We start from the raw sequence: 27612 nt of genomic DNA on the forward strand, positions 1-27612 counted from the left end.
CCGGAATTAAAAGCGGAGGTCGGAATAACATCATCTATGCACTTTCTGATGAAACATGTTACACTATCAGCGTAAAACTTGATGTCGTCATCAGAGGCGGACCGGAACATCTCCCAGTCCGCTTGATCAAAACAGTCTTGTAGCGTAGAGTCTGATTGGTCCGACCAGCACTGGATCGCAATTGGGTTTGCAATGAATGGCTAAAGATGAGGTGACCAAAACATTTGCTTGCTTGCAGGGACACTGCTACACACAAATAAATGGCAGAGTCTTGCAAAAGAATTGCCTGCATATTTTTTCATAACATACTGAGAGGAATTTATTTTTTTTTTTCTGGCCTACGCACCTTATAACTTGGACACACCTCACGGCTTATATTTTTAAGAGGCTTGGGAAGTTTCCATAAAATCTCTTAATGAATGACTCAAACATAATCGTGTTGTGTGACCTCCGATGCTTGTTTTAAATTGTTGTAAAAATGTACAATTATGATATGAATAGTAGTAATAAAATAATATGTGTGTGTAATGTCTGTCTATCTGTCTGTCTGTCTAACTATCTATCCATCTAGCCATCTAGCCCGATGGGACAAGAAGCCTATTAAAACCTCAATAATGAAAAAATAACTCTGGGCCTGAAATTCAGCACAGGTACTGAGCACAATTTGAATAATTCCTGCAAGTTTTCACATTCATAATGTGGGGAATTCCCTCTATCATCTCCCTCACTCTTCCTCTCTACTTCTCTTGTGAAGCTTTCAGGAGCTCGTGAGCGTGTACAGTGGGGAAGCACATATTTACTGAACTTTAGATATAACGGATATAAACGGGTATAAACCTTGGAAATTCGAATCGTACCATGTCTCTGAAAGTGAGCAATGCAATGAAGCTATCTTAGGCACTCAATCATAATACAGCATTGTGTTGTGCAATGCTTCCATCTGTAGAGTGAAGAGAAATGCTTAAAACAGACTGTTACATCTCTCATCTCTCTAGAGCTCCATCTGATGTATGCATCTGAGGTATTTTCTCTGACATGTGAATCAGTCAATTTTAATATGTATGTAACTATATGCATAAATAATAATATTATAATAATATTAATACTATAACATTAATACAATACATAAAATAAAATAAATAAATTATCTATATTTAACTTTATCTTAGTTTATCTATCTTACTCGCCTTCATGTTGTTGCAAACCTGTCTGACTTTTTATCTTCCATGGAACTAATAAGGAGATATAAGGGAGAATGTTAGTTTCAGTCACCATTCACTTTCATGGAGCAAAAGATGCAGTGACAGTGAACAGAGACTGAGACCAACATTCTGCTAAAAATCGAATTTTGTGTTCCTCAGAAGGGAGAAATTCATACAAGCTTGAGAGTAAGTAATGTTTAACCGTCTTTTTTCTCTGTGTTCTTAATGTGATCTCTACTTGCTGTAAATGATGCCGATGGAGGCTTTTTTTTTTTTTCATTCTTTCGTCCATTTTTTTTTTTTTTTTTTTTGTCTCCGGGCAATTAGCTTTTTACTCGGAGAAGTGAATGACCAATTTACTTGTCCAAAAGACAAGCACATGACAATGGTTAATGTTGAGCCCTGTATATATACTACATATATACCAATTCTCGTATAGGTACACCTGTTCTTCTTGGTTGTTGGCAGGTAGGATGTTCCAAGCTTCTGGGAGAAATTGCCACAGTTCTTCTATCTATTAAGGCTGTCTCAATTTCTTCTGTCTCTTCATGTGATCCCAGACTGACTCAATGATGTTGGGATCCGGGCTCTCTGGGGGCCATACCATCTGTTGTGGGGCTCCTTGTTCTTCTGTTCAATTTTACTTGCAAAGGGAATGTTGAAATCTAAAATTGATATTACCTACTGATACACTGTCAGTACACTAAAAGCAGAATATATAAAATAACTGTTTTAAGATAAATGTTTTTGTGAAAAATACAATGTGCCTAAGACTTTTGCACATTACTGTATATATATATATATATATTTATGTGTGTGTTATGTAAAGAATAATCAGACCTTTCTAAAAAAATAACCACTGCATTCTTCTGGAGCTAAAAAATAACTTGTACTAAGCTAACAGCTGTCTAGATACACGCACACAGATTTTTAGCGAGAGGTGCGTATACCCTTAAATATGAACCTTAATATTTCACATACTCCAGGTTTACCATATCTTGATGTTTCATATTCACCATAAATCAATCATTATGTGGAGCCAGACATATCTGACATGTATTTGTTTAATGCAGCACAAGTTCAGTGTATTGATATCATGTAATTAGCATCTAATGGCACATGGCAGATCACAGCATATTTTGCTCAACCTCATTTAGGAGAGAGAGAAGAGAAAAGGCCAGATTAGTGTGCGCTGCAAAAGGTTTCTCCATGAATAAACTCATTTATGGGTTATTAACATTTAACAAGTGCCATTTCCAGCCCCGTGAGTTTGGCCGGCTTGAGCAAACTCTCGATAATGTCGCAGGTGAGAGTTTGCACGGTCAGATCAGGAGATTTGTTTAGTGGCGCAGGCAGGTGAGACCACTCTAATGAGGCCAGGAGTGATGCCAGTTGTTTGAGGGTGTGCGTCAGCAGGTGCCACCCTGCCCTTCCAGAACTCTATCCTCCACCTCTCTCCTCATCATATTCATTTGTTTGTTTACCTAGCCCGCAGTGAACTGCAAAATCAGACTGATTTCATCTGTGTGTTTTACATATGCATGAGCCCTGTGCCCTGCGCTGCTCAGAGCAGAGGGAGAGAATACACATACTCCAGAGGGACCTGCAATGCCCCCTGTGCAAACACACACACTCCACACAAACACTGGTCTCTCTGTGTCTACACACACATTTGATCACACAGATTTACTTAGTCATACACCTTCTCGTGTACTGAGAAGTTAGAAAGTTATTTTAACAACTACATGAAAATTAAGCATATTTAAATATTTTTGGGCAGTTGGCTAAAAACACTTTATTGCAGTGATTTCTTATGTGTCCCACAGAAGAAAGTGAGTCATATGGGTTTGGAAAGACATGAGGGTGAGTAAATGATGATAGTATTTTCAATTTAAGAAATTAGACCTATTCCATTTAGTCTCAATGGAATAGGTCTAATTTCTTAAATTGAAAATACTATCATCATTTACTCACCCTCATGTCTTTCCAAACCCATATGACTGACTTTCTTCTGTGGGACACATAAGGAGATATTTTAAAGAATGTTGTGATCACTGATTTTCCTTCAAAAGCTTAATCTTAAAATAGCACCCAAAAATGTAATCCATGTCATAAAAGTAATCCATGCAAATCATGTGTCATGATTCAAGTCTTCTAAAGGCATACAGTCACTTTGTATGATGAACTGACCCAAATTTAAGTCGTTATTCACTCTCAAATCAAATTAAATCATTGATTAACTGAACTATAGTGAGAACTATCACTATCCACTGTCATTATATGAAAATCAGTGATCGTGACATTCTTTAAAATATATCCTTTTGTGTTCTGCAGAAGAAAGTCATAAGAAGATGAGTAAATAATGAAATTATTGGGTGAATCCCTTTTAATGAGGGAAATATCATTGATGTGTCACAGACTATATGTCTGGAAAGGTGTTTTATTCCATTTGCTCTGTTATCAATTTCAGGGTTATGATGTGTTTGTTTCATACCTGTGAGTTTTTCCCATTTTCTCGTGATTGGCTGGTTCTTGGTCAGCATGTATTGGCAGCTTCTGTCCAGAGCACAGATGGTGAGAGGGCAGAGTGTGGACACAGTTAGCGGCATGGTGTGAATGTGAGGGCAAAGCCAAATAACAAGCAAATCACTGCAGTCATTACAGTGGGAGAGATCCAGGCTGATATTGATCCCTGTTGGGGAAGGATCTTTGAAATATGTTTCTATACCAAATATTGAACTTTGAAGGCCAAGCCCTGTATCTCTCAAATAGGGATGTCTGTTCTGTTTGGAGATAAGTTCTTCTCTTTAACCCTCAAGGCATATGATAGCAATCTTAGCTCAGAACTTTAGCATCATCAGCATTCAAAGGCGCCTACTTCTGTGGTACTTGTTCATTGCATCTCACGCTGAGGGCATCTGAATGGGGAGAGGCATAGTTTGAGAGAGCAAGAAAACACATCTGATTGAAACAAATGAGACATTGGCTGTGAATTCCCTTACTTTCACAATATTTGTTGAATTTGATGAACCTATTTCAACTTCCCAATTGTTAATGAGGTACATTATGTTCTGTAAGTATGCAGATATTTTCTTATTTTTTACTGGAAAAAAATCTAAACATACTTAAAACTGATTAGTTTTAGAATGTGTCATTACATAGTTTGTCCAGCAGAGCATGCTCCAATTGTTTACAGAGCTGACTCTGCAGACAGGGTGGAGTTAAGCGGTGCGGAGTTGAGCGGCGTCTTCGCGGTAAGTTGCTAACTAGTTTGTGAAATACATACTGGAAAGTTAATAAAAAATGACCCCATCATTTTCCCTTTTCAATATAACTAATATAACGTTAATCCTGTCCCTGACAACAATATCACTCATGTCTGTTTGCTGTTAGCCAGCTATAGTCTGTCAGTGCATTAAGTAATATAGCAGATCTTTTTGCAGCTCAGCAGACAATGGTGCGGTGGTGGATTGTGTCTGTTGAGTGTTGATTTCACGCTATGTTGTTACCTATGTTGTTACAATGCTGGTCCATCTTTTACTCTCAGTGACAACGGGCTTATTGCTAACTAGCTAACCACATAGCTGCTTTCATTGCTTGTCAGCTGAGTGGAAGCTAATGTGTAAACATGTATTCACCAAACTGTTTTGTTCAGGATTCACAGTTTGTTACCCCCTTCAACCAAACAATTCCAGTCACTAAACAGTACTTACGTTTATTTAGCTATTTATTTTATTTGTATTTATTCTTTATTTTAATGGTCAGCATTTGACTGATATTAAACAGTACTGATGTTTATTTAGCTATTTATTTATTTTTTATTTATTCTTTATATTAATGGTCAGCATTTGACTGATACTAAACAGTACTGATGTTTATTTAGCTATTTATTTATTTTTTATTTATTCTTTATTTTAATGGTCAGCATTTGACTGATACTAAACAGTAATACTGATGTTTATTTAGCTATTTATTTTATTTGTATTTATTCTTTATTTTAATGGTCAGCATTTGACTGATACTAAACAGTACTGATGTTTTTTGAGCTATTTATTGTATTTTTATTTATTCTTTATTTTCTCAGTGTTCATTTCTTGAATTTGTTGACAATGTATAATAATAATGTCAAATATTCTTTGATAAAAATATTTGTTTAAGAAATCAGCCTTCTGAGTACCTTCGCATAGTCATATCTGTATTTATTCCAGCTCAAAAATGTACTATATCGGCCACAATATCGGTAATCGGTGAATTTTCCTCCTCTAAAAATCGGTGTCAGTCTCAAAAATCCCATATCGGTCGGGCTCTAAAGCAGATACATCAACTTGAGAAATGTAAAAGAACATAATATATTAAATAAACTTGCTTTCCATTTAAGTAAGTTTATTTTTCTTACCCCACTGGCATATAGTATTTTTTTCTTATTTAAATATAAACCTCACAAAAAAAATGTTGTTTATTTATAATTATTAAATTATTTATTATTTTTTCTGAAAACAAGACTTAAAATATTGTCAGTTTGCTTCTCAAGATTGTTGAGATTCTTTTACTGGAAAACAAGACTAAGTAAGAATATTTTTTGCAGTTTTGGCATTTTAACAATAACAGTGAAATTAATTTACTCGGATGTTGTTAGTATAATTTAATCACAAGGAAAACTTTCTTGGTACCTATACCACTTACACTTGAAAAGAGCTGCCTGCTCAGAATTCTCTGACATATTTTTTTTATTTTTTATTACCTGACATCTCCTCAGCTCCTTTGGCCTTATGCACTAGCAAAGTGTCAACTGGTTGCAGAGTCTCAACAGATGCAGTATACCATTTGGGTAATGTTTACCTGCTTTATTATGAATATTGAGGATTGACATCATACTAAATTGAGATACTGCTTTTGCAGCAGATATGTAGCAGTGAAGTGCACATATTCGGGCACAGTTTATTTCCTCTTCCATTCTCCTTCTTTCATTCGCACTTCCTTCTTTGCTCGTCGATCTCTGGCCCCTTTCTCAAGTGGCCTTTTTTTTTCCAAGTAATATGTGCCTGTCCTCTCATCTTATATATTGAAGCCCTGAAGACATTTCAGTTTTGAGAGATGGAGAGGAAAAATGTGGCTAATATGCAGGCAGGAGGGCAGCCATTATGAGAACGGTGGAGAGAGAGGTGGTGGCACGGCGAGCCGTGTATTTAAAATCAGCTCATTGAGACAGATGACACAATTTCACACATATTGCCCTCGGAAAAGCGGCAGTTTTCCATAATGGCCCTAGCCTTCATCTGTCAGGCCCTGTTAAATCTACTGGAATAATTTTTTCATGGATTATATGTCAGTATTTATAATTTATTAAGTTGCCTATATGTGTCAGGGTACAATTCTCCCAGTCCCAAGCCTGTCATTTTTTTGCTTTCTTGGGTGAAGAGGGACAAGAAGATGGCGAGAAAAACTTGAAACATGAGACAAATGGAGGAGGAAAGTTTCTCCAAATGAAAGTGCTACTTCTGAATGTCTTAAATGGGCTCTACACTGCCAAAAAGAACTTACCGAATCAGTATTTTTGTTTTCTTGTGTTTCAGTTGCAATATCTAACATTCTTAAAACAAGAAGCAGAAGAAGACTTTCAGAAGATAATCGCAATTCTTGTTTTCTGAGAATATTTCTTGAATTATCAAATATTTTTTATTTTATTTTTTTTCTTAAAGGGATAGTTCAACCAAAAATGAAAATTCTCTTATCATTTACTCTCCCTCTTGCCATCCCAGATGTGAATTACTTTCTTTCTTCTGCAGAACACAAATGAAGATTTTCTGAAGAATATTTTATCTCTGTAGGTCCAAACAATGCAAGTGAATGGTGACCAGAACTCAGAAGGTCCAAAAATTATATAAAGGAGGCATAAAATTAATCCATATGTCTCCAGTGGTTAAATCCATGTCTTCTGAAGCGATATGAAAACAATCAATCTCCACCTTTGACCAGCCCCAACCAGTAGGTGGCTGAATGTGAAAGAGAAAAGTCACCTCCACAAAAGAATGTGGAAGTGATAGTTTAGATTTACAGTTTAAAAAGGATTAAATATTTATATTTTTCTCACCAATGCCTATCATATCACTTCAGAAGATATGGATTAAACCACTGGAGTCGGAGGGTTGCTTTTGTGCTGCCTTTTGTGCCTTCAAATTTCTGGTCACCATTCACTTGCATTGTGTGGACGAACAGAGCTGAAATATTCTTTTAAAAATCTTTGTTTGTGTTTTGCTGAAGAAAGAAAGTCATACACATCTGGGATGGCATGAGGGTGAGTAAATGATGAGAGAATTTTCCTTTTTGTATAAACTATCCCTTTAAGCAAACAAAATGTGGTGAGGTTTAAGCTGAAACAAGAAAAAAATGGTCGTAATATCTTGGGCAGTTTTGCTTCTCTAGTAAATTTCTCTTCTTTAAAGGACAACACAAGACAAAAACACTGCTTAAAGTTATGTTTAGCTGTGTAAACAGCATAATTGGAAATGGTGTGAGCAAAGGAAATGGGAGATACTCCCAAATCTGAGTGCTGAATGAGGAGAGGTTTAGCAATTCTTTCTAGAGATTGCTCATCTGGTTTATGTAATGCTCACAGTTAATCTGGCTCTTCCTTGGGCCTGAGTCAGGCTTAGTGCAGGAGGTTTGGAGGACTGCTAGGCTCCATCCTGTTTTCAGAAACATAATCTGGGATCTGGCTTTTACTCCCTCCCCATGACTTACAATACCAAATCCCCAATAAGCAGCCTTTGTGAGCAACTCACACTGCCTTTCATGGCTTGATTACAGGACACAGCAGGTATTTCAGGGGGAATGCAACTCTGTGATTAATGCGGAGGGTGAGAGTGATGGGCCAGAGTCATGTCTGTTTAATCTAACATAGTGATAGGCCAGTTATTTAAAATGTATTCTAGCAGAGCTTGTTAAGATATCATGTATAGTAAATCGGCTGATATTCAGAATTTTTTAATTATCGGCATCGGACGATACATTTTCCCTTTGGCTGATTTGTTTCTTGAGGGTGCTGAGAATCATCTGATTGCATATGAAGTGTCTGAGACATGTAAACGACCAGTCATGGTTCGTTTTGTTGTCACATGCCATCGTATTACTACAATAATAGACCGGTGTGCAACACAGTGTCATTTAAACAGTCCGCATATCAGAGCCACGGCAGACGTGTTTGAGGTCATTATGTTAAAGTGCTCGCCTGTTTCATTGTCCCTCTCTCTCCTCAACAGTTCCCTGTAACTTTTAACTGCCTTGTCTAATGATAAAAAGGCAAATATCAATAAAACTAATATAATATACTGTCTGCATATATGCACATATCTTGTTTAAACAGATGTAATAAACTAACCTCACAAAACTTGAGCCGATCCAGTATCCTGTGGAACGTTCATTTATTTACCTCTAAAGCATGTATTCTCTCAGCCTCTCCTCAACAGTTCCCTGTCACCTTAAACTTTCTTTTCTAATGATAAACACAAAACTCCACAAGATGTTGGTTATTGGAGAAAAATAACCTAGGGAGAAACAAGGCTCACTGTCCGGACCAGTTCCCCTCTGGCTAACAGCATGAATATAATGCCAAAATTAATTATTTATGTGCAGTGCTAGTCATGGTTTAAAATTATTAAACTATGTAAGTGTTAAGGGCCAGTGTTTAAACAAAGATTTTGTAAGAACTGTAAGATTAATGACTAATGTCTTTGAAGTTCATCCTGGATTAACTGCAGAAGTTCATATAAGATGCATTGTCCTTTGTTAGTTGGCTGATGAAGGCTTTTATTGGCAATTTATTGATAGTCTATGTATTCCATTTTAAGAGTGTAGTCCATCATTGGACCAAGGTGATGCAGGCCAAGATCAGTGAGGTGCATCGCATTTCAACCGGCCGGTAATTTCGGTGAGGTCTATCCTAAATACAAGGTTCAGGCAATGGCATATGAAGTATCCCATGTCTTATAGTTGGAGTTGGCATCAGTTGATCCTCTGAGGTCCATCGTAATAGACTGAAGTGTTGTCTGGCTGCCACCGGCTGCATTTTGTCGTCATCACTCAGAGACACATAGCAGTGGAATCCGATACCAAGCAGGAATTGAGCTGGATCCAGCCGGTTCTGGTGTTGAGACATGGAAACAAATAGAATAATATTAGCATAGGTGCCATTCAGATGATCATTATAGATCATGATCAGTGTTTCAGATTCTGGCAGACATATCTAAAGCAGCCTAATTGTGTGGTGAAGAATAAATTAGGTGTATGGCTGGCTAAATAGATGAGTCTTTAGTCTAGACTTAAACTCAGTGAGTATGTCTGCATCTCGAACAGTGTTAAGGAGACTATTCCATAGTTTAGAAGCCAAACAGGAAAAGAATCTACCTCCTTTTGTGGATTTTGATATTCTGGGAACTATTAACAGGCAAGAGTTTTGCGATCGTAATGAACATGATGGAATATTGCATGGTAGAAAGTCACTTAAGTACTGTGGAGCTAGACCATTCAAAGCTTTGTATGTAGTTAACAGAATTTTTAAATTAATACGAAATTTAACAGGTAGCCAATGTAACAATGATAAAATTGGGCTAATATGATCATATTTCTTGGTTCTAGTCAGCACTCTGGCTGCTGCATTTTGAACCAATTGAAGTTCATTTATTGAACATGCTGGACATCCTCCTAGTAATGCATTACAGTAATCTAGTCTTGAGATCATGAAAGCATGAATTCATTTTTCGTCATCAGCAACAGAGAGCATGTGTCGTAACTTAGCAATATTTCTTAGGTGGAAAAATGCTGTTCTACAAACATAGGAAATTTGATGTTCAAATGACATATTGGTTTCAAGTTCTTCACTGTTGAAGACAATGTAACAGTACATCCATCAAGAGTCAAATTATATTTTAGCTGCTTATTTTTTAGAGGTATTTGGTCCAATAACTAGTACCTCTGTTTTGTCGGAATTGAGTAGAAGGAAATTTCTGGCCATCCAATCTTTGATCTCATTGATACACTCTGCTAATTTGGAGAATTGTGAAATTTTGTTGGGTTTCGAAGAAATATAAAGTTGGGTATCGTCGGCATAACTATGGAAACTTATTCCATGTTTCCTGATAATATCTCCCAGGGGAAGCATATATAAGGAGAAAAGCAGAGGCCCTAAATCTGATCCCTGTGGCACTCCATACTTACATTTCTTTTATTTGACAATTCCTCGTCTACACAGACAAAGTGGTAGCGGTCTGCTAAATAGGACCTAAACCATGCTAATGCAAGTCCACAAATGCCAACGTAATTCTCTAGCTTATTCAAGAGAATATCGTGATCTATCGTGTCGAAGGCAGCAATTAGATCTAAAAGCACTAGAAGAGAAATGCAGCCACGATCAGATGATATGAGCAAGTCATTTGTAATTCTGATAAGTGAAGTCTCTGTACGTGTGGCCTAAATCCTGACTGGATATGTTCATATATACTATTTCTCTGTTGAAATGAACATAATTGGGAGTACACAACCTTTTCCAGTATTTTCAATGTAAACGGGAGATTTGAAATCGGTCTATAATTAGCCAATTCTCCAGGATCAAGTTGTGGCTTCTTAATTATCGGTTGATAACTGCCATTTTAAAGTTTCTTGGGACATGTCCTAAGGATAGTGAGGAGTTAATAATATTAAGAAAAGGTTCTGAGATTACAAGGAATACCTCTTTTAAGAGCTTAGTTGGTATTGGATCTAAAATACATGTTGTGGCTTTTGATGTTTTGATAAGTTTTGTTAGCACTTCATGACCTATGACAGCAAAGGATTGAAGTTTCACATGTGGAAAATTGAGACACTGTTTTCTGAGGTACTGTGACAGATGATTGCATAATTCCAATTTTATATCTGATTATTTACATTTTATCAGTAAAGAAATTCATGAAGTCATTACTATTGTGCTGCAACGGAATATCTGGTTCCGTTGAGGCTTTATTCCTAACCAATTTAGCCACAGTACTGAATAAACACCTAGGATTGTTGTGGTCATTTTCTGAGTTTGCTAAAATATGCTGACCTGGCAGCTTTTAGTGCCTGTCTGTAGCTACAGACACTATCCTTCCATGCACCTCGAAATACCTCTAAGTGTGTATTCTTCCACTTGCACTCCATTTTCTGAGCTGCTCTCTTGAGAGCATGAGTGTGATCATTGTACCATGGTGTGGGGACTTTTTCTTTAATTTTCTTTAATTGAAGGGGGGCAACACTATCAAGAGTGTTAGAGATGACTGCATTTATATTTTCTGTTATTTCATCAAGTTCTTCTAGACTTTGGGGTTTACTGAGTGCATGAGATAGATCTGGAAGATTATTAGTGAAGCTATCTTTAGTGGTCGAAAGAATTGTTCTACCTGAACAATAGCGTGGTGTAGATTGAGTGACATTAGCTGATCGTAGCATACAAGAGACGAGGTAATGATCTGAGACCTCATCGCTCTGCGGTAGAATTTCTATAGTATCAACATCAACTTCATATGACAGAATTAAATCTAGTGTATGATTATTGCAATGAGTTGGTCCTGTCACATTTTGTCTGACTCCAAGCGAGTTGAGAATATCGATGAATGCTAATCCCAATGTGTCATTTTCATTATCTATGTGAATGTTGAAGTCACCAACAATTAAAGCTCTATCTACAGTAACTACTAGATCTGATAGAAAATGTGCTAATTCACCAAGGAAATCAGAATAAGGCCCAGGTGATCTATATACACCAAGGGCAAAAGACGGCAGAGATTATTTATTTATATCTGACAGTGTTACATTAAGCATTATTAGTTCAAAAGACTTAAACTTATATCCTGTCCTCTGAGTAACACCAAAAACGTCACTGTAAATTGTAGCAACACCTCCTCCTCGACTCTTCAGATGAGGCTCATTTTTATAACAATAACCTTGGGGAATAGATTAATTTAAACGAATATATTCATCTGGTTTAAGCCAGGTTTCAGTCAAACATTGCACATCCAAAGTTTGATCTGTAATAATTTAATTTACAGTTAGTGCTTTGGTTGAAAGAGGTCTAATGTTTAGTAGCCCTACCTTTATATGATGTTTATCTTCAAATTATTATTATTTTTTTTTTTTTCAAGTTTGACAATATTTTTTTTTCTTAATGATTAAGTGAGAATTTTGTGTTTGGTAGTTCGGGGAACAGACACAGTCTCTATATGATATCTAGGTGATACAGTGTCTATGTGTTGTAGTTTATGTGACCTGGGTGACGTCTCAAGGCAGCTAGCAGACGTTCGGATTAGCCAGTTTGTCTGCTTGCTGACCTGGGCCCCAGTTAGTCAAATACTATCACTATTAAGACTATGAGCCAAATTACTAGAGAGGAGAGCGGCACCTTCCCTGGAGGGATGGAGTCCATCTCTCTTTAGCAGGTCAGGTCTACCCCAAAAACTCTTCCAATTGTCTATAAATCCTATGCTATTCTCCAGACACCACTCAGACATCCAGCCATTCAGTGACACTAATCTACTATAAACCTCGATTTGTGTGAAAGTTAATAAAACGCACAGTTGTTGTAGTGCCTCTAATGTTAATTTCACAAGGAAACTGCAGCAAAATGTGGAAAGCGACACTTATAAATCAGTTTGCAAAAATGTAGTTATAGTTGGGAACAGCAGGGCTAAAGGAACCCCTTAAGGAAATGTAGTTTTTTCAGGTCACAAAGTGTATCAAGGTCAAAAAAAATTATTTATTTTTATTGAATATTGATTGAGCAACATAATTTGTGTGAAAATAAATAATAACAGAAGTTTATCTGTTTCGATTAAAATTTAGTTTTTGGAAGAAAAAAAGGTGGCCAGGGAGCCTTTTACACCACACTTGGGGTAAAAGTCTCCCTCACTTGGGGTAAAAGGCTCCCACACACTTGGGGAAAAAGGCCCATAAGGGGTTTAAAGTGATATTGTGTAGATACTGGGGCAATAGTTATAGGGCACAATTTTATGCAAATAATTTTGAGACAGCAAGATGCTTTTTTTAAGTAATAAATTAAGATGATGCTTACTCAAAATAAACACTTCAGAAAAAAAGTCAGTCATTTCCTGTTCATTTCAAACACATTTGGAATTTTATTACATCTCAAGTATTCTATAAACAAACGAATCTCTATTATGATTGGATGAGTCAATGTGAGCCCACTTTGAAAAATTTTCATAACAAATCTATTCACCCCACTTCAGAAAAACAATGTGTTTTATAGGGGCCTTTAGCCCAAAAACCATCCTTACAGTTATTGGAAAATGTTTGATTCAATTACCCTTTTTTATTTTTTGATTATTATCCCCTTTTCTCCCATATTTGTAATGCCCAATTCCCACTACTTAGTAGGTCCTCGTGGTGGCGCGGTTAATCACCTCAATCCGGGTGGTGGAGGACAAGTCTCAGTTGCCTCCGTTTCTGAGACAGTCAGTTCACGGATCTTATCATGTGGCTCATATTGCATGACACCGCAGAGACTCCACATGTGGAGGCTCATGCTACACTCCGCGATTCACGCACAACTTACCTCGTGCACCATTGAGAGCGAGAACCACTAATTGCGACCACAAGGAGGTTACCAAATGTGACTCTAGCCTTCCTAGCAACCGGGCCAATTTGGTTGCTTAGGAGACCTGGCTGAAGTCACTCCGCACACCCTGGATTTGAACTCATTTACATTTACATTTATGCATTTGTGCCCTTATTACAGGGACAATCCCCCTGGAGCAACCTGGAGTTAAGTGCCTTGCTCAAGGACACAATGGTGGTGACTGTGTGGATTGAACCAGCAACCTACTGATTACCACTTATGTGCTTTAGCTCACTACGCCACCACCACTCCACACTCATGAACTCATGACTCCAGGGTTGGTAGTCAGCGTCAGTACTCGCTGAGCTACCCAGGCCCTCCGATTCAATGACCATAAACCAAACTGAAAATGATAAATAAGTGGTTTGTCTCAAAAGAAATGTTTTAATTTCAGGGATTTTCTTTAGCTACATAAATTTGCAACATTTAAAAAATTATTAAATATTAGATTAAATGACCTCAAAATTAAACTTTAGACATTACACGCAAATATCTCATGGATTAGGAAAATTTTGCAGTGGATAGTGTCAAACAGGTGTTTAGGAAAGTGCTGTGGTAGTTTTTGATGCTATTTAGTGTTTTGGGTGAAAATAAAATCAAAGGAGCTTTTTACCCCTTGGAGCCTTTACCCTATTGTACCCTAGCGTTGTACCCTACTGTTCAATCTATGAGACTAGGTTGCAGTTTTTTGTTAAGCTGCTTTGAAACTATATGTATTATGAAAAGCACTATACAAATAAACTTGACTTGTTTTTATATATTCCATCTTAATAAAACCTTAATTTCAGTAACTTTATTCAGGGCTTTCACGGTCATGGAAAACCTGGAAATATCTTTTTTTTTTTTTTTTTTTTTTTTTTAAATAGTGAATATAATTGTTTCTTGTTATAGAAATAGAATATATATTATATATTTAAAATTATATTTTCAATCACAGCTTTCATGCGTCTTGGCATGCTCTCTGCCAGTATTTCACATTGCTGTTAGGTGAATTTATGCCACTCCTGGCGCAAAAATTCAAGCAGTTTGGCTTTGTTTGATGGCTCCGTCACGATGACGAATCTTCCCAGTTCCAGTCTTGCTGATTCCACCCTTGCTAACCATTAGACAACCAGGTGGAGGATTATTGATGGTCTGGGGGTGCTTCAGCAAGGCTGGAATCGGGCAGATTCGTCTTTGTAAAGGACGCATGAATCAAGCCACAAACAAGGTTATCCTGGAAGAAAACTTGTTTCCTTCTGCTCTGACAATGTTCTTCAACCCTGAGGATTTTTTTTTTCCAGCATGACAATGGTCCATGCCACACAGCCAGGTCAATCAAGGTGTGGATGGAGGACCACCAGATCAAGACCCTGTCATGGCCAGCTCAATCTCCAGACCTGAACCCCATTGAAAACATCTGGAATGTGATCAAGAGGAATATGGATGGCCACAAGCCATCAAACAAAGCTGAGCTTCTTGAATTTTTGCGCCAGGAGTGGCATAAAGTCACCCAACAGCAATGTGAAAGACTGGTAGAGAGCATGCCAAGACACATGAAAGCTGTGATTGAAAATCAGGGTTATTCCACCAAATATTGATTTCTGAACTCTTCCTAAGTTAAAACATTAGTATTTTGTTGTTTAAAAATGAATATGAACTTGTTTTCTTTGCATTATTCGAGATCTGAAAACACTGCATCTTTTTTATTTTGATGGTTGTTATTTTCTGTAAATAAATGCTCTAAATGACAATATTTTTATTTGAAATTTGGGATAAATGTTGCCAGTACTTTATAGAATAAAACAAAAAATGTAATTTTACTCAAACACATACCTATAATTAGTAAATCCAGAGAAACCTATAATTTTGCAGTGGTCTCTTAATTTTTTCCAGAGCTGTGTATATATATATATGTATATGTATATATATATATATATATATATATATATATATATATATATATATATATATATATATACATACACTGATCAGCCACAACATTAAAACCACCTGCCTAATATCGTGTAGGTCCCCCTTGTGCCGCCAAAACAGCTCTGAGCCTTCAAGGCATGGACTTCACAGCACCTCTGAAGGTGTGCTGTGATTTGGCACCAAGACATCAGCAGCAGATCCTTCAAGTCCTGTAAGTTGCGAGGTGGGACCTCCATGGATTGGACTTGTTGGTCCAGCACATCCCATAGATGCTCAATCAGATTGAGATCTGGGGAGTTTGGAGGCCAAGTCAACACCTTGATCTCCTTGTCATGTTCCTCAAACCATTCCTGAACAATTTTTGCAGTGTGGCAGGGTGCATTATCCTGCAGAAAGAGGCCACTGCCATCAGGGAATACCGTTGCCATGAAGGTGTGTATGTGGTCTGCAACAATCTTTAGGTAGGTGGTATGTGTCAAAGTAACATCCACATTTATGCCCAGAGGATCACACTGCCTCCGCCAGCCTGCCTTCTTCCCATAGTGCATCCTGCTGACATCTATTCCCAAGGTAAACAACACACACACAAACCCGGCCGTCCACATGATCTAAAGGGAAACATGATTCATCAGACCAGGCCAACTTCTTCCATTGCTCCATGGTCCAGTTCTGATGCTCACGTGCCCATTGTAGGTGCTTTCGGCGCTGGAGAGTGGTCAGTATGGGCACTTTGACTGGTCTGCTGCTACGCAGCCCATACGCAGCAAGCTGCAATGCACTGTGTGTTCTGACACCTTTCTATCATGGCCAGCATTACATTTTTCAGCAGTTTGAGCTACAGTAGCTCATCTTTGGGATCGGACCAGATGGGCTAGCCTTCGCTCCCCACGTGCATCAATGAGCCTTGGGTGCCCATGACCCTGTCGCCAGGACTACTTTTGGTAGGTACTCACCACTGCATACCAGGAACACCCCACAAGACCTGCCATTTTGGAGATGCTCTGACCCAGTCGTCTAGCCATCACAATTTAGCCCATGTCAAAGTCCCTCAGATCCTTATGCTTGCCCATTTTTCCTGCTTCCAACACATGAAATTCTGACTGTTCACTTGCTGCCTAATATATCCCACCCCTTGACAGGTGCCATTGTAATGAGATAATCGATGTTATTCACTTGACCTGTCATTGGTTTTAATGTTGTGGCTGATCAGTGTAAATATCCTTTCTTGTAATTTTTTTATTGTCTTAGCTGTAAAATATTCGGCCAGCCAGTGCAATATGTAAAATGTTGTTTAGTAATCACAACCAAAAAAAAAAAAAAAAACATGGATAAACATGTTGTCAAAAGGTGTGGGAATCTGTGTATTGCAGTCCAGTTTTGTTTGGTGTCAAGACATCAACCCCTGTCCCCCCCCCCTCCCACCCCCCAAGCTCTGTTTCATTGTGCTCTCTTCTTGCCCTTTACCAGATGCCAGTGAGAAACCCTGACCCCAGACTGACACCCCGATATGAGGATGTGGAGCGACAATATGCCTCCTTGCCCAGGTAAGAGCATCTAGCCGTCAATCCTCCATCCTCTGTGCCAAATAAGAAAGAGATGGATGGATGAAGGCATAGAGAAAAAATGGAAAAGGAGAAGATGAAAAGGAAGAGAACGAAAATGAGAAAAGAGGGGTAGAGCAAGTAGTCATCTGTCTCTGTCTCATGCGTAGCTGAATAATCCTCTTTAAAGCATATAATTAAATCTGGAGTGTCTGCCTTCTGAGGCCCTCCTATCCTGGGAATTCACCTGATCCTCTCCAGGGAGGCGGCCATGCGGTCATAACTCTGTAACCTGATCACAGAGCACATTTCTGGAGCCGCCTAAAGTTTCAGCTCGTTTGGTCTAGTCCTCAAAGTGTTCTAGGGCTGGGTATTGCCAACAACCTCAAGATTAGATACATACATTGTCACGTTTAATGCATGGTCAATACATTGCAACTAACTGAATAAAAAAAAAAAAAAATAGGGCTGTCAATATATGCATTAATTCAGTGTGATTAATTAGATAAAAATAATGCATTAAAATATTATTGCAATTATAATACCCCCGACCTGTAATAAGGTATTTTCCTATCATTGGAGTAATTCAAGCTTGACGTATGACCATCATGTTTTTAATAGTCTCAGTCAGCAGGGCACAGTATGCACAACTCAAGCTCTACAGGCAACGCACAGCTGCACAGACAACAAACCACAGCAGAGAGCACAAGATAAGAGGCCTGATTCAAGAAGCTAGTTGAACAAACTCATAGTTCAGAGTAAGTTTCATGTTGACAAAACCAGTTTATATCGGGTTTAGCGATTTCAAGACGCTTGCTATAAACCCTCTTGGTCAGCTCGGAGTTTTATCCTGGGTTCTTGCTTAACCCTGAAACTTGTGCAGATCAATGAGTGCCGTTTGCCAGGAACAGCCAATGCGTAAAGCTTGGAGAGAGTAAGCATGATTTACTTTTCATGAGAAATACTGCATGATTTACTTTTCCGCTGAATATCAAGAGATCATTACAAATATATGAAGTCTAGAAACATTTACAAAACAAGAAGAAACACTGCTGCTGCCAGTTTGAGGTGACTTTAGGGACCAAAAGTTTGGAATAATGTACAGATTTTCCTGTTTTGGAAGGAAATTGGTTTGAGGTGACTTTAGGGACCAAAAGTTTGGAATAATGTACAGATTTTTCTGTTTTGGAAGGAAATTGGTTTGAGGTGACTTTAGGGACCAAAAGTTTGGAATAATGTACAGATTTTCCTGTTTTGGAAGGAAATTGGTACTTTAATTCACCAAAGTGGCATTCAGCTGATCACAAAGTATTGTCAGGACATTACTGATGTAAAAAACAGCACCATCACTATTTGAAAAAAGTCATTTTTGATCAAATCTAGACAGGCCCCATTTCCAGCAGCCATCACTCCAACACCTTATCCTTGAATAATCATGCTAAATGCTCATTTGGTACTAGAAAATCACTTGCCATAATATCAAACACAGTTGAAAGCTATTTGGTTCATTAAATGAAGCTTAACATTGTCTTTGTGGGTTTTTTAATTGCCACAGTATGCAATAGACTGGCAAGTCTTAAGGTCAATATTAGCTCAAAAATGGCAAAAAAGAAACCGCTTTCTCTAGAAACTCATCAGTCAATCATTGTTTTGAGGAATGAAGGCTATACAGTGCTTGAAATTGCCAAAAAACTGAAGATTTCATACAAAGGTGTACACTACAGTCTTCAAAGACAAAGGACAGCTGGCTCTAACAAGGACAGAAAGAGATGTGAAAGGCCAGATGTACAACTAAACAAGAGGATAAGTTCATCAGAGTCTCTAGTTTGAGAAATAGATGTCTCACATGCCCTCAGCTGACAGCTTCATTGAATTCTACCCGCTTAACACCAGTTTCATGTACAACAGTAAAGAGAAGACTCAGGGGTGCAGGCCTTATGGGAAGAATTGCAAAGAAAAAGCAACTTTTGAAACAGAAAAACAAAAAGAAAAGGTTAGAGTGGCCAAAGAAACGCAGACATTGGACAATTGATAATTGGAAAAGAGTGTTATGGATCTTAACCCCATTGAGCTTTTGTGGGATCAGGTAGACTGTAAGGTACGTGAGAAGTGCCCGACAAGACAGCCACATCTATGACAAGTGCTACAGGAAGTGTGGGATGAAATGTCACCTGAGTACCTGGACAAACTGATAGCTAGAATGCCAAGGATCTTCAAAGCTGTCATTGCTGCACGTGAAGGATTCTTTGATGAGAACTCTTTGAAGTAGTTTTTTCAAATTTTAATAGTAATTTTTCATGTTATTAATGTCCTGACTATACATTGTGATCAGTTGAATGCCACTTTGGTGAATAAAAGTACCAATTTCTTTCCATAAGAGCAAAATCTGTACATTATTCCAAACTTTTGGCCACCAGTGTACATGTGTGTGTGTATATATATATATATATATATATATATATATATATATATATATATATATATATATATATATATATATAATGTATATGTATACACACACACATTGTAAAGCATCTTTTTGTATTGTCTAATCAATGCTTTGATTTTCTGGATTATATACAGTACTGTGCAAAAGTCTTAGGCACAAGATGTTTCACAAAAACATTTGTCTTAAGATGGTTATTTATATCTTCAGCTTTAGTGTGTCAATAACAAATATAAATGTTAGACTCCCAAACATTATTTTTGCAAATAGAAAATATTAAAATAGAAGAACAGGGAGCTCTGCAACAGATAGCATGCCCCCCACTGATCATCGTGTCAGTCTGAGATTACATAAAGAGACAGAAGCAGCTGAGACAGCCTAAATAGATAGAAGATCTGTGGTGAATTCTCCAAGAAGCTTGGAAAATCCTATCTGCCAACAACCAAGAAAAACTGTGTCCAGGTGTAACTAGGAGAAAAGGTGCTGTTTTAAAAGCAAAGGTGGTCACACCGAATATTGATTTAGCTTTTTTATATTTACTTGACTTTGTATGACATTAAGTGATAAATGAAAACTATTTATGTCATTATTTTTTAAGACATCCTCACTATGTAACATTTTTCACAAGTGCTTAAAACTTTTGCACAGTACTTCATATATATATATATATATATTATATATATATATATATATATATATATATATATATATATATATATATATATATATATATATATATATGTATGTATTAGCATATCTCATATACAGAATATATATATAAGAAAAAACAACAACATATGAATCCAAATTAACATGTATTTATTCTAAAGTAATATTCAAAGCCGTGCTGGTCCATAATGGTAACAAGTACCCGTCTCTTCCCCTGGCTCACTCTGTGCACCTCAAAGAGGATTACAACAGCATCAAGACCTTGCTGGACACCTTGAAGTATAATGCTGGGAGGTCATAGGAGACTTCAAAATGGTGGCATTCCTGATGGGTCTCCAAGGTGGTTTTACTAAGTTTCCCTGCTATCTTTGCCTTTGGGACAGCAGGGACACCAAGGCGCACTACCACAGGCGGGACTGGCCACAGTGGACAGAGTTCTCTGTGGGGAGGAACAACGTTAAGTGAGAGCCACTGGTGGACCCCCAGAAGGTGCTGATGCCACCACTGCACATCAAATTGGGCCTTATGAAACAATTTGTCAGAGTTGGAGTCGGCAGCCGTCAAATACCTTCAAGACTTCTTCCCTAAGCTGTCTGAGGCAAAGGTCAAAGCTGGTGTCTTCGTCAGACCACAGATAAAGAAGGATTTTGGATTCATATGTTGTTTTTTTCAGACTTTATGTGAACGGAAAAACACAAATTCGCCCGTTTTCTCATTGGAAATTTCTCATCAAAATATAACTGTCCTGGTCACAAAAGCAAAGTTTGTGGGGAATAATAGCCATTTTCTATACTTTTGAGGCATAAGCATTTAGGAAATAACACTTACTACCCAGAAACAAAAATTGCGTTACATAGTGTTATCAGCCCTAAAAAAAATACATTGATACATAGATTAAAAATTGATAAACAATTGTGTGAAAAAAATATCAAAATCAATTTTATTGATACTGTATATGATTATATCACCAGAGCCCTAGTGGCTTTTGTCTATCCTTTGTTTCTATAATTTTCAATCATGCTCTATCGCTCTATCTTTGCATGTTTATTGTGCCTGACCAGCCACTGCGACCAGTGCAAACAAACACTGGCACAGCAGTAATCGCACAGGCGTGAATTTTGGCTCGTAAAGTCCACAGCCTGTTTGCCCTCTGCGGTCTGTGTAAACAGTACTAGAGTAAGTGCGGCATTAGTGTCATGATATACAAGTCTGGCACATGCAAGCGTATTGAGCTTCAGACCTGGGCATGTTGTCACATGATCGCAGACCACGATAAACAGCTAGCTGATAACAAATCAGAGCGTCTCTGCCAGATTAAGAAATCTAAAACACACTTGCAGGGGATTAACTCTTAAAAGTGTTGGTGCTGTATTTTAATGGCAATCATCAAATTATAATAGAACACTAAAACACTAAAGTATTTATCACTTGCCCTACAGCATCATCACTGAGTTCAATTAGTATTTCAGTCCTCCAAAATGGCTTATCAGAATGTATTTTAGTCTCAACACCTTCAGGGACTACTTTCGAAGCCATTTCCCTTCAAAATATTGCTCCTCACCTCTCTGCCCTAGATCCATTAGGGTACTGCGTGCTTTTGTGTTGACACATAAAGGGGCCAAACTTGGGCCAAGTACGCAAACCCCGGCTTTGATTATTACACCAGCCCAGACTGGAATTGTTTCAAATTTGTGTCCGACCTATGCTGTGGTCACTGGTTTAGCAGTTGGCTGAACGCTGGCCTGGTCAACTTGACCCTGTAGCTCCTCTCTGTGTGTCTAATTATAACCATTAGTACATTGATACACCCACTTATTACACCATGTGCTCAATAAGTGTCAGCCAATCAGAGGGGGTGTTCACCACCTGTCTCTAGATTATTGGATTAACTGGGCAAGTCAAAGTTCTGTTTCATTCTGTGGAAGCTTTCATTGGGCAGTTCTAGTGATAATTAGCTAATGAATACACAGATGGTGGCCCATCTCTATGAACTCTGGTCAAGAGCTACTTGGAGTACTTTGGGGCATAAATCAATCTCACTCACTCATTCTTCCTCACCCTATCCTACAATGTCGTCTCTAAAGCTGGCGCCACAAAAAAACGTGATTTTGGCTGAGGGTGTCATACATGCAGACTGTTTTGCTGAGATCTCGCTCTCTTCAGTCAGAGATATGACATACTTGCTGATACGATTGCCGTGTTCATATACGAACTGAACCAAAGCCATTTTTTTGAAGCCATTAACTCAACAGGGAGTCCTGACTGTCAAGTGATTAACAACCTCCCGCTGAGAGACGCTAATGTGCGCTTCGTATCCCTCCGATTGTTAATAAAGCTCACACCTGAAAATCGGCTAGTGTGGCGCCGGCTTAAGACTAACACAGGTTTTCTTAAGAAACACCCCAATTCTCTAAATCTCTCCAAAAAAATCTTCAATCCATTGGCTTTTTTTTTTTTTTTTTGCTTTGCTGGTGGGCATTCCCAGACCTTTTCAGACCAGTCACAATGGTCACATTGTCTATTCTGTCTTGTCCAAATGGTTGTGCATTAACATGGGGGATTGTGCAATAGAAGACTTCCTAGTCTTTGCAGTCTAAATTTAAGTTTAAAATCTGCTGTTCTCGAACCTTGAGACAGTTTGAAACTGTTGAAACAGTTTGTACAATTTTCAGAGGATTGTTCTCATATCTTTTAGATTAGCCAGCGAACTGTCAGTTTCTAAGCTGAAGATGCCAGAAAAGAACTTGTGATGAAGGAAGGTTACATTTGATAAGTGGCTCTGAAAATAATGTTGTATTTCTCATTGTTCTGCATGTTCAGTGTTGCCCTGGCAACAAACACCCACCATCTGTGCTAGGCTGGACCTCCTCACCCTGTCTTCCTATTTCTCACTTTCAGCTCGAATACACTTTCTATTTTTTCTGTTCCTTTCTTTCTTTCCTCCTTTACATGATTGTGTTTTCCCATTCTTCACCCTTTGCACTCGCATTCACAAAATCACGTCAGTCTTCTAAGATTTAGAGAGAAATTCACGCCCTTCTATGGGGTGCATCAGGTTTGTAAATTGATGTTGGCGTGTTAAAGACATGATCAATTTATGGCTTCACCCCTGATGTCTGATTGCTGTTCAGCATGTCCCACAAGTGAGCTCATAGGTGTCCGACAAGCTGTGAACCACAGGCTCCTGCCCAGACCGTTTCTCGTCCAATAGCAGGACAACCACACAAGCGTGACTTCTACAGAGCAAACCTCATTTACTGCCTTTCAAACCCATCTTCCATTACCACGCTGGGCAGGTAGCAGATGGAGAATATTAAGCTAATGATTAAATGATGGTTTCACTTGCGGCAGCAAATATGGTCAATCATTACTCATTCAACTCTCCGAAATTACTTGAAGTATTGGAATAGCTGGGCATTGGCAACGTTTCCCTTGGCTGCTTTGCAAAGCAAGGTATTATTCTTAAGAGGTGTCGCACCTCGGCATTCTCAACCCTGAGATTTAGAATCCCCACCAGAGAATCAAAATATAAAGATCTATATCAGACTTCACAGCCTCAACAAGGACGAAGCCACTTAACCGCCTAACTCATCTTTGTAGGCATGTAGCACCCATTGTATACCTTTCATACAGTTCTCAGACATACACATAGACGCCCATTCATTTCACACTCTCAAGGCTGAGTGTTGTGAAAGTGGAAGCTCAGTTGCTCATTTTTACTTCTCTTTTTGTCAAAGCCATCTGCAGTGCGAAGCTTCAGTTACTGGCGAAAATAAAGAATCGCCCATGCAGTCAATTTTGTATGAAATGCAATTATAGCAGGCAAAATAATCAGGGTTTCAAGTCTAATATCACCACCAATTTGTATAATAACATTCTAGCCCATCAAATAACAATACTAATGGATAGACACCTATCTTGTTAAAAAATGCAGATGAAGTTTGTTATAAGAGCTGAATGCTCTTATAACAAATAATCAAAGCAAAATGATTCTCCGCTCACATTAAAGTATGGAATTCTAACCAAATAATCCTGCCTGGATTTGTCCTCCTGTCCTCCTCTCAGTGGGAGCCTAACTGGTGTTATATGACTGCCAGGGGTCAGTAGGGCATGTGTTTGTGTATGTGTCTGTGTGTGCGATGGTGAGGTGTGCGGTTCCCGAGGGCAGCTGAATAAACAGCTCTGCTCTCATATGGTCCACAGTGTCACTTTTGCAGCCAGGTGCACTATGGGGGACAAGCTCTGACCTGATCTTATAAACATGGCACTCAGTTCATGGCAGCCCCTGTCTAGGAAGCTACTCTGCTGTGCAAAGGCAAAATGTAGTAAATACACACTACAATTTGTCAAAACTTAGTTATGACCGGAATTGGGTCTCTTAGACTGTCCCTGTGTCTGAATATGCCTACTTCCCTACTATATAGTGTGCTAAAAACAGTGTCAAATGAGTGGGATGTCCAAATCTTCAATATTCACAAAACAGGAGGCGATAAATGAATGTGTCAAACGATGATTGTCAGCTACAACTCCTCAGGCGAGGAACTTTACAGGCAGCAGAACATGACAGTCTTTGAGGAAAACACAGAAAACAAGACAACAGACGTTCACCAGACAACATTCACCAATCAAACACTGGAGTTGATGTTCCAAGATGAAAGTTTTAGGACAGAGCAGCTGGCTTTGAGATGAACACCTTCTGTTTTGCTCTCTTCCCTCTGTGGTGATGGTTGGCAAAAGCGTTTATCATTTGTTATTTTACACTTTGCCTATATTGCTCTTTCGTTTTTGGCTCTCTGTCATTAAGGAGTAATTTAGTTGATAATGAAATTTCATTTTAGGAGGGAAACTTTGTTACCTCGAGTTTCATAAGAACCTAACTTAGTTAGGAATCCAAAATGACGACAGCTGTCTCTTACTTTCTCGTTGAACTTGGCTGATATGAAGATGCCTGAGAAAGTGAAGGTGTCTTGGAGTGTAACGTGGCGGCTTCCCAACTGTCATCACCATTTGAAAGCAATGGTAACGCAGTCCCAGAATATCATTGTCTCTGCATCGCCTCGCTGCATGATGGAAAACTACAGGCAGAGTTTTAATAAACTGTTCATTTTTTTATTCGGTGAAGAAGGATAATTTTGTTTTTAGCATTTTAATACTGCTATATTTTCTCAGAGGAATAATTTAGAAGTCAGCACTGTATACATCCATTTGGCTATAATATAAAGAGAATCATACTATAAGCATACAGTCAGGGGATAAATTGGGCACCTTCGATTCCCAAAAAAAAAAAAAAAAGCTTGTTTTTCAATCCATCCCATTTATTGTATTCTTCTATGCGGTTTTTGTTCGATCCCCTTGACACATACCATCTCTATTTAGCGAGTGTACTTGTTAAAAAATATTTCAAGCTTATTATGCTTTGCTCTAGTCAGTTGCGGACACCGGTAGAGGCAGCATATTCGAGAGCAGCACCAGACTGCGTGCCCCCGCATAGACACCACGTTCCGGTTGTGTACCGTGGTTTGATCTCTGATTCATAGAAATCGTATAATATGGAATTAACTGCTCACCTGTTTCTTAGATCCACTGATATGCAGTAACGATTTGCTCAGTTTTGTTAAGAAGCTGAATACCCAAAAGGGTTTTGAATCAGTAATCAATTACCTCCAAAGTGACATCAGATCAAAATATCATAGGCCTATAACTTAAGAGCAAAAGACCACTCGACCAACACACTGTAAAAGGTTTCACTGTTATTTGTATATTGATGTGTACTCTATTTATGTTGATTCAGCATTTATTTTTATTTTGTGTGGGTTTTTCTTCTTTTGGAGAAACATTTCTAGCAAATATACAGTGGGATTCACTATAGTGAAAATACTTCGTCATTAAGCAGTGAAGAAATTTAAAATAAATGTAAAATACATGTGATATAATTCTTTTTTTTTTTTTTGTCATCTACTAAACCATATTTTTCATGTAATTATGTATTTTCACAATTAAGTTGGATAATGACATAAATAATGATAGACAAATCATTAAAACAGAATCCCAGTCAAATCGATTCATCTGAAAGAAAAAAACTTCTATGAATTACATACCAAACAGGCCTATTAATAAATCCATATTTTATTTTATTTATATTTTATCTCACTGTTTGTTTGTTTGTTTGTTTGTTTGTTTCGCGTCTTGTGCCATTAGCATGGTATTTTTAAGATAGAGGTGAGTTAAAAGTAACCTTTGAAAAACTTATCTTTGAATGCAATAATGCGTTCTTTGTGAATGGTACAAGGTCACATCTAATTTTCATGAAGCATGTTTTATGGAGTTTTTTCTTTGGTCCACTGTAAATTTTCTGAAAGACCTATTTCAGTGTTTCATCGACTCAGCGATTGACGCAACTGTACAACACATTGAACAGACTGTACTTCTATCCCTCACAGCCTGATTTTCATTTGCATCATTAAATATCACGTCTACTCTCACTAAGGTCCATGGTAACTCCAAACAGCTGCTCCCAGCTGTCAAGTCCACAAAACCTTATAAATACAGTAACTGCAAATTAGGAATGTCTCACTATTCCCAACCAAGCCCAAAGGCAGTTGCACAGAGTCTTTAAACCATTAGGAAAATTTGGCCCATAGCGCCTCATACCACTGTAATACATTGAGTTCGAAGAATCAGGATTTCACAGACTGAATACTAAATTCACTGCCATGAAGAACTGGCCTAATGTTTCTGAACTCCTTGTCTTGATCACTGATCTGCCCACTTCATGCCTGTTCCAAACAACACGGGCCTCCTGAACTTGCTCTTTTTTTTTTAAGGGAAGACATGAGGGGTTTTAAAGTGATGAAAGGGGCTTACTAGAATATAGTTATAATTTCCAGTCCTGTTACTTCCTCTGGTGTCCTTAGCTGTTGATCGTATACGCAGTGGAACATTCTTTACCCCACTAGGTCTCTTGTGATCTACAGTCCCTACAGACCCATTGAAACTCTAGGACTCTACATCAAGAAAAGGCTAAACTAGAACAGGTGTGTAAATGCTTTGTTTTATATTAGAAAATGATAGGTTTGAGAATAGGATAGATTCAGTGTTAATGTACTGGGTTTGATTTGTGTCTATGAATAAGCTGGCAGAACCAGGTGTAGGCAGCCATCACGTGTGGTAAAACTAATAATGATGCTTTTGTCTTTCACT

General features: G+C 38.1%; 1 protein-coding gene across 1 annotated transcript in view; it reads left to right on the forward strand.

The window, feature by feature from the left end:
* Positions 1-27612, forward strand: part of LOC127447692 (partitioning defective 3 homolog B-like) — a 466221-nt gene that overhangs the window by 432359 nt on the left and 6250 nt on the right. The window contains 1 exon segment of the mRNA XM_051709699.1: positions 17224-17300. Coding sequence (XP_051565659.1) covers positions 17224-17300 — 77 coding nt within the window.

This window comes from Myxocyprinus asiaticus, chromosome 11 (assembly GCF_019703515.2).
Source record: "Myxocyprinus asiaticus isolate MX2 ecotype Aquarium Trade chromosome 11, UBuf_Myxa_2, whole genome shotgun sequence".
In the NCBI taxonomy this organism is placed as follows: Eukaryota; Metazoa; Chordata; class Actinopteri; order Cypriniformes; family Catostomidae; genus Myxocyprinus; species Myxocyprinus asiaticus.